The following is an 11,956-nucleotide window of genomic DNA, read 5'->3' as shown; positions in this document are numbered from 1 at the left end:
AGTGTGCCTGTCCCTTATGTCATGATGGGCCGCAGTTATGACCGTTTTGACACAATAAAGAATGCCTTAGGTCACGTTCGCACTTTAATTCTCGACAAGCGCTGTTGTTTACACATTAGAGACCCATTCTCACCTTGCTCGCCCTGCATCCATCTGTCTGAGCAGCCGTTACTGTGACAACAGCATGTGATGAGAAGACTGATAAGGTTGGGAAACAAAGACATGTGTTGGAATAGTGCTGTCCAGACGAGAGCTTGTGGTCGTGCGTGCCACATGCATCAATGAAGGGTAGAAAGAATGAGGTCATCCAAATGCATTTGCGGTCACTGGATCATTCCGCTGCTACTAGCAATTCATGTCACACAGCCTATATTTTCTGCACTGCTCTCCTTTTGTTTTCGGGTAGCCATGAATATTTTATATAATATTCTATGACTACATGGGTGAAGATATGCTCCTCTTGATCAGTTAATGGTTGAATTCTTTCTATGCTTCTCAGCAGTGGGTGATTTTAGTGCTCATTATTATCACAAGAATATTGAAATTTGCCAGACACTCTAGGTACAGGACTAGGCACCAGGAGCGTGTTTATGTTGAGAGGTACCACTGGACTGCAAGCAAAATTCTCGGAACATCTACAGCTATGTTGCGTGAGTGATATCAGGAACTCTGCCCATGAATATGCATTCAAAACTAACACGTATTGGTGTTTGGGGGGCAACAATCAATTTCATGTAGTAGTTTATTTAGTATATTTGAAGCTTTCGAGCTAAAAACTGTTTTTCTTCGTCTTCTTCTTCTAAACTAAAAGGTAAGAATGGGAGTTAGGCAGCAGATGTCTCCTGTTGTTGAGTCGGACTGAGCAACACATTTTCCTCATCACCGGAATACAGTACTGTCTGTGCAACACAGCTGCTCCAGACAACATATTTTGGTTCATTCAAACTATAAATCAACATGCAATTTTTGAACTCTAAGACCTGTAGCAATCTCTTGAAAGATATCTTTTTCATGTGGCCTGCGAAGGTTTGTGGATCTGAATCACATTCCTGAATGCATGCTGTCAGTGTGCTGCATATAAAGCAGAACCTTTACACCGCTCCCCCATGATCCTGGCAGCTACACTACTTCATGTTTTTCAAAGACTTCCGGGAAATCAAACGTCGACTGAAGCTAGATTTATGCAGCTAAACATGGGAACCGATTCAGTACTTCTTCTTTCCCAACTGTGCTGAAGACAGTCATGCTGTTTATATTATGAAATTATTCTCTTATGAGCTACAAACTCTCACGAATAGACTTGAGTTTAGTCAGATGGTCAGGATTCACACAGAGAATCCGATGGGAATTTGTTTTGCCTGCATAGAAAGAAAGTAGAGCAGTCATCTTAGATCCAACACTGGTTATCTCAGAAATATACATTGGGCATTCGGGAATATTTGGGAAGAAAACACCAATTCAATTGAGCTCAGTTGATGTGTGCATGAAACACATCTCCTAATGTTAAGTCGCCGTGAAGTGTGGTGCACAAGTTGTGTCAATTTAATTTCTTCATCTGTTCTAATATCCTCTGCCCTCGGCAAGAGGACTCATTCTGAAGGCTGCCAGTAGGGATTTGCTTCCAATCAGCTCCAAGCTGCATTAGTTAGTCTGGACCCTGATGGCGGCTGATTATGCCTCACTCCCAGTGGGTGTTCCTGTTTATACCCAGCGTTTCTGGGTGTTTTCCAGAGGTCATTTGACTCATAGGCGAAAGAGGGGACACAAAACATTCTTATGGTTTGACATTTAAACTATAGGGATTGTTTTATGTCTCAAAAACACAAGGGGAAAATGCAACTGTTTTATTTAAATTATATTGTTAACAAGGATGTGAGTGGATGACTTCACTAGTGCTCTCTCATATCAGCATGTACAGGCTTCAAACAGACTTTCTAGTTACAGGTACTAATGAATTTGATACAGTAGCCATCAATTCGATAATATTGGAATAGTAATATTTATAACAGTAATGCCCCCTTTAGCCACCAGAGGTCGCCTATCTAGAAGATACACGCACCATTTGGTTTGTGTGGGAATATTCATGTGTGTGTTCTTACATTTGAAGTGTAGGTGAAATGTTTCTATGACTGGAAGCTACTGACTGGAGGCATGTACATGCTGTTCAGAAGACTGAGCAGGAGTGTGCCAGGGACATCGAACCAGGAGCCTTTCTTTGTTGAGATGCAGCTGTGAGCGGATGACAAACTCCTGAACTGAAATGAGGCGAACCCACTTCATTTGAATCTGTCTTCTCCACTCACCAGCAAAAATTTCATTTGAATATATTCCCATGATCAGTCTCTTCCTTTTCCTCTCTCAAATTTCCCCCATCTCACCGTGTTCCCCCTCTCTCCCTTGCCCACCACCATGAACCACCCCTCTCTCCTCCCTTCCACCCTGCCTCTCCCCTCCTGCGCTCTGTTGTCCAGACTCAACTGTCTCCGTCTGCAGTGTGCTGCCAGGGAGCTGCAGAGACACTCAGACAGGACACACCAGAGTTTCCTTGAGAAGAAAACTTTGGATCCACCATTTGAAGAAAACAGCCCACGGCTGTGCTTCCTCCACAGACATGCTTTTCTACTTGATTCTGTCTTTGGCTGGTGAGTTCCAATTGAGTTCCATCAATGCAGGCGCCTGGGAACACGTTTCTCTTCATGCCAGCTCCTGTGATTCATACTTTCTCTTCTGCTCATTCTCTCCGTTTGCTCCAAGCTTCCATCCAAGCCCTCAAGCCACTCCTGCCAGGCTCCTGCGACTTTGAGTCCAACACCTGCGACTATACCTCGGATGCAGACTTTGCAAGCTGGACCCTCCACAAAGATGGTAGCTATCGGCAGTTTAGTTTACCTTCAATAAGATTTTCCAGGGTTCAGGGATGCTGTGGTCGTGACTTCAATGGTGAGAAGCACATCTGCTCCTCGATTCCTGCTCCTTGCCACATCTGGAGCCAGTGAAATCCACACTTGCATTCTTGTCGGGCCGAACTTTCAGCTGATACCAGTGCGTGTCGTGCACGCAGAAATCTATGTCCACTCACTGTCAGCATTGACCGAATGATCAAAGCTGGTTTGAAGGTGGTTTGTAAAGGTCTAAAGTGTCTAAATTGAATGACGAGTTTTGCTTTACGGTAGCATTCCATTATAAGTCTTCATGTCTTTGTAGTCTCATCCTAAACCCTGATGTGCCTCTCCACCATGCTCTTCAGCTCTTTTCATTCTCAAACGTTACTCTTCTCATGACCTGTACTTTGTTTTGCTGCTTTCTAACGTTCACTAATGCATTTCCAAGCTCCCTCCATTCTATAATACCCACTTGGGGTTCGCCACCAACGCCATGAAAATAGCACTTGAATAGGATGTGGACTTGTATTTAATATTAAACTGCATAATAGGAGCATTTGGATCGAGTCTCAGTCCTGGTCGCCAGGCCAGTGTGCACCAGTCAGACTCCATTTTTCCAGGCTCCATCATCAGCCATTTTCCATGTTTGAAAGAGCAGAAGCAAAATTATTTATAGACTTCCTGTCACTGATTGTGCATAAGAAATCCAATATCCACTTTCTTAGCCTCCTTTTTCTCCACCTGAAGGGTTGAAATCTTTCAATGTCTTGCAATGGTTTCTGTCAACAACCAATCAATTCAAAGGGTTTAGTCGTCCTATTGTGTGACTGTTTGCACGTCAATCACCCTGGAGACTCAGAAAATAGACTTTGTAACTGCACCTTTTGTTCTTCTCCAACTGCTCAACCATGGCCATCATCTAAACAAGAGCAATGTGTGTTCCAAAGTGGGAATGTATTTATTTTAACAGCCTGTTCCGTGTCAGTAAAATGGTAGTTGAGAGAAAAGTTCCACAACAAACGTGACCCAAACAAGAACATCTTAAGTAGATGTCAAAGAGGGGCGTGCTCTCGTGTTAGCAGTGATATAGGGGCCGTGGACGGCAGAGCATTCCGTGGCCCGCTGTAATAAATGACAGATCTTTTCGGAGGGAATTATATAAGGAGCAAAAGGCCTTCTCTAATGGTAGGAGCGCAGTCAGATGTTCCCCCTCAAAGTTTGTGCAAATGTGCTGTAGAGGCTTCGGTGATCCTCTAAACTGTGACTCTCTTTCTATTTGTGCTTCATTCATCATCGCTCCCAAGCATAACTTTTACCATCTGCAAACATGGCTGCAGCTTTGAAGAGAGAACCAGTCGGCTCGCTGACACCAACTGCAAGTAAATGTCACTGGGATTCATTAACATCAAATAATTACAGGGATCTGCGTTGAGTTGAAGCACAGCAACCCGTGAGTTCTTCTCTTCCGTGGCCCAGCATTAGTCACTTTTCTGGTAAAATGTGTGTGTGTGAAGCTGCATGTCACTGGAAGGAAGGCCAAACTCTTTGATCAATTACCTTTGTATTTGTTGTGTTCTTCTTTTTTTAAGGAAATGACTCATTGTTTTCATAGTCCTCCATCACACACAAGAGTTTCCCACAGAAACATGTGATAATCATTTTAGACGGGACTCCATGGGCATGCTTGAGCGGAGCTCTTCTTCTGTCACTCCACAGCTCAGTTATTGTCCTGCATGGACGAGGGAACGACAGCCAGTGTTGTTCCTTCATTTGGAATCATCTGGACCTCATGAAAAAGGTCATGTGAATTTCTGCAAGAGCTAGGAAACTTGTAGTTTTAATATCCAATCCCTGCACATGTCAACAAAAGCCTTTGTTGTCTTGTAATGTAAGCTGTAAATGGATGTATCGATTGTTAAGCAGATGTTTGGGTTGAGTTCAGTGGTTTGTTCATCGACTAGATTACATCTGGCTCACAGAATTATGGTCATGAGATCCAATCGAGGCGGTTCTGAATATGAAAACAACAATCTGTTTGTTGTCTGTCCAGGCCGCTTCGTCACCTTGGAGACGGATTCAACTGATAATGAGAGTGGGACAGCGACTGACGGCGGAGCTTCGCGAGGGACGACTGGCATCCTGTTGGGTCCAGTTCTGCAGCAGGAGGAGTGGAGCTGTCTGCGACTGGTCTACCAAATCAGCGTCTCCGGAAGCCTGGCGGTCTTGCAGCGCACTGAAGGAGAGAGCCTGGACCGGCCGCTGTGGAGCAGCCAGTCACCGTCTGACAGCTGGGTCATCTCCAGCATGGACCTGCAGAACATCACTGCAGCCTATAGGGTAAGCAGAGGGGCAAAGGGGGCTTGGGTTTGTCTGAAGAAAGAGCCAATCCGACGTGGGAGTTCTTTTTTGTGAATATGAAGTGGAGCAATCATATTGATGATCAGGGTTTTCTTTGGTGGACATCAGTGAGGAAGCCTCCAGTTTGCAGGAGACCTAACATCAGGTGAGGAGATGACCCTTTGGTTTGCGACTAGGAGGAATTTGTTGTAGTTTCTTTACACCGCTTCCAGCAGAAGCAAGGGTCACACTGGCACAGCGTTGTCGCAGGAAGCTCCTCCAGCTCATTTGTGTCTGTATGGAGACAGATATAGGTCGACATCCAAATGACTCTCATTTGAAGTGGAGAGAAAACACACACCTTCCCTCCTGCGCTGATTATGAAAACACTGAGTGGAAACAGTCCGGCATATGTTTAGATTACCCGAGGAGCCAGAGCCGGCTCTGACAGGGTCGCGACCTACATAATGGTGGACGGGGCCTCAGCTAGACGAGCATGTGAGTCTTTCAGCTCACTAACTTTTCACTGCCAAGGTCTGAAACATGTCTCAGAAATATTTACTCCCAAACCTTACTGCGAACAGTGGCCTCATCAGTTATCTGCTTCACCCTCACATCTCATATCTGAAGACTTCATCTCATCCGTACTGCAGATCGTGGCACCATCGACCAGCAGAGTTCTGTCTTCTCAGTCCTTTAAACATGTAGTTTTATCCTTTAAACACGCCCCATTGTTCTCATCATTGGAATTCTAGAACATTGATGATGGTCGTGTCCTTGTGCGAAATGTGAGACTGGCCCTTATGCTTTTGTGCAAAAGAGCTAGCCATCTTTCAGTTTGTAAGCATCGCAGGTAGCTCTTCCAGTTTCCTATCATTTCTCCTTTATGGTGACTAGTTGCATAATGTGTCAAGGCGCTTGGGATTTAGGAGTTATGGGTGACTGGAATCCACCTTTTAAGATAGAGGATGTTCTCTGACAGCACTTGAACTGGAACATGACCATTTTGAGGAAGGAAGAGAGAGAATGGCCTATCAAAAGTTTCTTTCCCAGTGCTTTTGAAGAACAAAGTTCAAATCGAAAACATATTTGCTTTGGTGCTGCTTTAAATAGTGGACATGAGAAAAGTGGCCTGTATAAAACCATACTTTTTTTCTTCTTTCTCATAGTGGATTAAATGTGATATTAGGATGACTGGATTGTTGGAGAAGTTTATCGCACTCCCACATCAAACAAGTTTTTCTTCTCAACTTGATCGGAGCTGCAGTCTGTTGAACCCATTCAGCAGACTATGTCGAGTTGACACCAAGGTTAGCTAAAATGTTTAGATGCAAACCGCCACAAGACAAAGTTCACGTCGTATTTTGCAAACAAGGCCTTCTCTTTTGAAAAGAAAATCCAAGACCTGTGGATTGTTAGACTTTCATGGCGTCACACCAGCTACGTGACCAGTGTGAAATTTCCTGTATTAAACTCATGAGCTTCAAGTATCAACGGCTCCACTTCTCTTGTGTGACTCTGTGATGCTCCACATGTGTTCCCGATTAGATCGTCATTGAGGGTAAACCTGGAGGAGAGCCGGGCAGCAGCGTAGCCGTGTTCGAGATCCACATCAGGCCTGGATACTGCCTGGGTCAGTGACCTGGGGCCTCCGTCATGCCATCATTGATTCAGTCCTCCTGCATGAGACTGGAACGCACTTCACCTGACCTGCTCTTTCCTGCAGAGTGTGATTTCGAGGAGTCTCACCTGTGCGGATACAGTAACCAGTGGAACGCTAACGTTAACTGGTATGTTGGGGGTGGAGGAGGGCAGCTGCTGCACAACAACATGCCCGATGACAACACATACAAGAACAAAACAGGTGAGTGTGATCACACTGCATTTTACTCAGAAAACTGTAAGGTTTCCAAATGGGTGGGATATTTGAAGCTAAAAGCCACTTAACACTGTTACGCTGCTTATGAACCTTGCATTTAAAAGCCGAATATCAGACTCAATTGAAACTTTTTTATGATTCATTCATGGTCCCATTCATCCCCACTCGGCGTGTTGGCAGCTGGAGGGACACTCTGCGTTCTTAGTCCCAAATCAAACCCCCACCTTCCTCGTCATAACGTGTTTACCTTGTACTATTGTGGGCGTTCACACATGCTGTTTAATCTGTGAAATACATTGGGTGTCCAATCCTCTGGTAGAGTGCAGCTTGACAAACATCGGAAACACAAAACCTGGACTGGAGTGTGACAACATCTGCAGTGAATTTGTTGTGAACGTCTAAGGCTGCCTCCGGAAGAGTGGAATTATTGACTATAGTCAAATCCTTTCAGTCAGACGTGCCAGAGTGCCCAGTGCTGACTTCACCATCCATGCCTGATGCTTATGTCGGTGACGACAGTGGAGAGCATGGAAAAATTGGACGGTCTACAATATATTTCATTATTTTTATTGTCACACCATGATGTCTTTTTTGCATTTCATAGTTATATTCATTTTTCAATTTTCCTTCTAAGTATTAAGAGCCAGAATCAGCTTTATTGCCAAGGTCCCACCAACTAGGAAAGTTTTAATGAACAAAACATAATAATAATAATAATCATCATAAAAACGTAACATAACATAAAAAACAATTACTAAAAATAAAGAATAATTATATAAGTAACTAAAAAATAATTTCTTTCCTCTTTCTTTCCTTCGATTTTACACTACAGTGAACATCACATACTTCAGAAATTTACATGAATAAATAAGCTATATCCAGTATTGGATATAGTAGTAATTACAGTATTAGTACTCACAAAACAGCAATAGCTAAATACACTGACAGAAGTCAGCTAATCTCTCCTGTGCTGTGCTCAAATCTTCCCTCTCTCCAACTCCCCAAGGTCACTACATGTACGTGGACTCCGTTTATGCCAAAACATTCAAAGAAGTCGCCAAGTTGGTGTCTCCGATGGCGGCTGTACCGATGTCCGGCTGCCTGAGTTTTCAGTACCAGCGAAGCGAAGAAAGAGGAAACCTGTTTTCTGTTTACACCCGCGACCCACTGAGGCAGTACCAGGAACTGTGGAGAGCAGGTCCAGAGAGCTCCAGTGACTGGCCTGCAGACGTGGGAGAGTGGATACCTGTGCAGGTGGACCTCAAGGCACCGTACTCCGTCCAGGTCAGTGGACAGGTTGGACTGAAAGAGCTAAAAAATATCCACACGTTCTGTTCTCCCGAGTTACATAGATCATCTGGCTTCCCGCAGTCATCATGGTGGTTCACAGACTGTTCCCATGTGTCTCACCGTCCAGGTGGTCTTTGAAGTGGCCTTTAACAGTCCAAGAGGCGGACGTGTTGCTGTTGATGACATTTCCTTCTCTCCGGAGTTCTGCAGCACAGACACTGGTGAACTATAGAGAGAACATTGTTTCCTTGTTTCCTTGACAGCGGCATTAACAGCAACTTGATTTGACCTATGTCACACAGAGCCAACCTTTGACCCCTCCATTGCCGACTGCGACTTTGAGTCGGGTTTATGCCAGTACAGGCTCAGCTCAGAGGCAGCTTCTTCCTGGAAGAGAGTGTCAGTCAAGCCCAACATCTTCAGAAACGGAGACCACACCACCGGCACAGGTGAAGTCAAGCATTTTGTTCCCATATCAACAATGAACTGATAAAGCAAAATTCAGGGGACACACTCCAATTCCAGTGACAAATTCAAACAGAAAAGAAGATCATAGGTGAGCAAAGCTTGGCAGAAACAGATCCGGAACCATCACGTGTCACTGCACAGAAGTCTTGCAAGTTGAAACACAAGGAGGAAATTCAGTCAGTTACCGATAACTTATAAGGTAACCGATGTGGATGAGATGCACGTGTAGGTGACTGTTCAACAGTGTTTGATCATGTGTTAAAGAAGACTGGGTCAGAAGCATGAATATAGTATGAGGATTACAAAACACTTGCTGACAGTGGATCAGTCATATTTGGACTTATAGCAACTGAAATCATTCAGTGACAGACACTGAATGATTTCAGCTGCTAAAAGTTCAGTGATGAAAGTCCGTTCTAAGTTAAAAACAAGTTTATAATTAATAGATAATATTACTTTGACATTAAACTGTACTTATACGTTGCCAATAATAGCAAAAATAGCCATGAAATGGCTTTCAATATTTCTCAAAGGTGACGTGAAAGGATCACATATACAGTATTTTTCATCTATTCTTTTAAGATCTGTGTGGCCATTAGTGTAAATCCGTTAAATGTTCTCATTAAAATGGTGGTTAGAGACTTCAATTTGTGACAAAAGTAACTGATGTCATGCTGCAGTCAGGATACATTGGAAATGTCACTGAAGACCAACTCATCAGCTTTGAGCATCCACCAGCAGAAGGAGCCCCAGCCGACGACTGGTCTAGATGAAAAATGAGTTCAGCCGTCAAATGAAGTCTTTTTTTTTTCGTCCGGTCAGGCTCCTACCTCATGACTCAGTCCCGACTGAACTCACGTTCCAGCTACATTAGTCGCTTAGAAGGCCCAACTCTGCCCGGCAACATGAAGTACTGTCTGAGGTTCTTCTTCTCTCTCAGAGGTGGGTCACACCCTAACTTTAGAGCCACCAGGTGGCTGTGCCCCAAGGGACTCATCTATTGAAATGTGCTGCAGGTTTCAACCACTCGGAGCAGACCCTCAGCGTCTATCTGCAGCACGGCACCAGCCATGAGACCATCTGGACTCTTGGGGAGAAGTCCAGAGGAATCTGGATCGCAAGTGACGTGACCTTCCAAACAGCACAACCCTCCAAGGTCAGTGGAAAATAAGACGTTTACAACTGTGCCACATGACAGCGTTTACTGTGTAAACTTGACGTATATTCCACATGTTTCTGACGTTCCTCTCACTGTCACACGTATGGCTCACTGATCAACCCCCTGTGTTCAGGTTGTGTTTGTCAGCGCCTGCAGGAGCCTGTGGGACTGTGGATCTGTCGCCCTGGACGACATCAGCGTTGGCCTCGGGGACTGCGACCTCACCACAGGTGCTCAGAACATTCACAGCCTCCCATTTGAAATTCTCTTTCTGATGTCTAGGAATTGCACACATCAAATCACTCTGAGGATTTTAACCCTATAAATGGCACTTGAAGTTATTCATGCAACAAAACTGAAAATGCCAACCACAAAACTATATTTTGTTTTGTTCTGTTTGCAACTCTTCCATCTGGATCTGCTTCAATGGTCTTGACCGCAGCGTCTCTGTCAAGACTGCCGGGTCACTGTGACTTTGAAGCCGATCTATGCGACTACACTCAGGACAAGCAGAGCGACGACGGAGACTGGGAGCGGAGGAGAGGACCCACCCCCACCTCCTACACTGGACCCAGAGGGGACCACACCTCAGGGCTGGGTGAGGCTCCACCGTAGAAATAGACAGCGCTGAGTAACCATGGCAACCGAACTAAAATGGTCATCCATGTTTATACGCAGCTTCCCTTGTTAAAGAGCTCATAAAACACGCTGACCTCTGACCTACAGGGAACTACCTGCACATGGAGGCTTCGCCTCTGCTGCCGGGCCAGACCATCCGTCTGCGCTCCCGCCTCTTACGGGGCTCCTGGGGACCTCAGTGCCTGCACTTCTTCTACCACATGTATGGCTCCGGCACGGGGCAGCTGAGCGTTCGCCTGGACAAGGATGGAGGAGGTGTGTTGCTGTGGCAACAGAGCGGAGAGCAGAGCGCAGCCTGGCTGAGAGCCATGGTGGAGTACCAGAGCAACAGCCAACACGAGGCAAGACGACTTTTTAATAATGCACTCCTATTCAGTCAAGTGTGTTTGTCGTGCACGGCATAAACAAATGAACAAAGTAATGCTTAACATATCAAAATAAGTGGAATGGAAGGAGGCTTCCTTAACTAAATAGGAGGCCTCTAACATATTGGCAGAGGGCATGGTTTGACCACTACACTACTCTTGCTCTCCTCTACTCTCAGATTGTGTTTGAAGCCACGCGGGGCTCGTCGGTGAGGAGTGACATCGCTATTGATGACATCATCCTTGAAGCTGGACCTTGCCCAGGTGACTGCTTTTTTTTGGGACGTATGAGTCACAGGCTCCTCAAGTTTAAACTGGCATGAGGGAGTGGAAGTGTGGGAGGGGCCAAGGATTGTAACTCTGCATCCTGAAGAGCCCCATGCAGCCAAAACACCTGGAGAATCTACAACCTCCACACACTAAAGAGAATTGAGGTTTGGTTTGTGTGAGAGCAACAGTTGCAGGCCACTGACTCCACCTCTGATGGGTTAATAGACAAGTATTGATAAATGACTGTAGTACCGCAACTGTCTAACAGAGCCTGAAAACTATTTCACCTCCATCCAATAGCAGTTGAACGGTGATTCAGTTTGACTGCAGCTTTTGTTGTCTCCTGCAGCCACAGAGGTGCAGACCAGCCAGGAGAACTCCAACGACATCGAGTAGATGATGGAAAAAGTTGTGCACCAGCTTCATTTTATGAACATTTGATACGACTGGAGTCTGAATGATTCCCCAATTCCGCACGTCCAGGCCACGGAGGCTCGTGGACCATAGGAACCGCTCACTCTGTAGGTCCGTTTCCCCGGAGCAAACACATACCAGCAGCATCGTAGTCTGCAACTCTCTCTGCACTGTAGCCATGGAGGGTCTCTACACTTTCTATGCATTAGATTAATGCTCAAATAAAACCGAATGGTGAAGGAGGCGAGCTTGA

The 11,956-nt window shown here is 45.2% G+C and overlaps 1 protein-coding gene across 3 annotated transcripts; it reads left to right on the top strand.

The window, feature by feature from the left end:
* The first annotated feature begins 122 nt into the window (after positions 1-122).
* On the top strand, positions 123-11,950 carry LOC128751067 (MAM domain-containing protein 2-like). Of its 3 annotated transcripts, XM_053851848.1 has the most exons (16): positions 123-206; positions 2,472-2,642; positions 2,755-2,865; positions 4,933-5,219; positions 6,768-6,852; positions 6,946-7,083; positions 8,105-8,382; positions 8,516-8,609; positions 8,691-8,837; positions 9,679-9,798; positions 9,873-10,012; positions 10,149-10,245; positions 10,458-10,613; positions 10,742-10,995; positions 11,199-11,283; positions 11,639-11,950. In XM_053851848.1, exons 2-16 carry the CDS (start codon positions 2,612-2,614, stop codon positions 11,683-11,685), a joined length of 2,070 nt encoding a protein of 689 aa, XP_053707823.1. In that variant the 5' UTR covers positions 123-206; positions 2,472-2,611; the 3' UTR covers positions 11,686-11,950. The 3 variants fall into 3 exon arrangements, with proteins under 3 accessions (XP_053707823.1, XP_053707831.1, XP_053707841.1); XM_053851856.1 differs by lacking the exons at positions 123-206; positions 2,472-2,642; positions 2,755-2,865 and adding an exon at positions 2,897-4,680; XM_053851866.1 differs by lacking the exons at positions 123-206; positions 2,472-2,642; positions 2,755-2,865; positions 4,933-5,219 and adding an exon at positions 5,251-6,529.
* Positions 11,951-11,956: the final 6 nt, after the last annotated feature.

This window comes from Synchiropus splendidus, chromosome 1 (assembly GCF_027744825.2).
Source record: "Synchiropus splendidus isolate RoL2022-P1 chromosome 1, RoL_Sspl_1.0, whole genome shotgun sequence".
In the NCBI taxonomy this organism is placed as follows: Eukaryota; Metazoa; Chordata; class Actinopteri; order Syngnathiformes; family Callionymidae; genus Synchiropus; species Synchiropus splendidus.
This window is presented reverse-complemented; position numbering and strand designations above follow the sequence as displayed.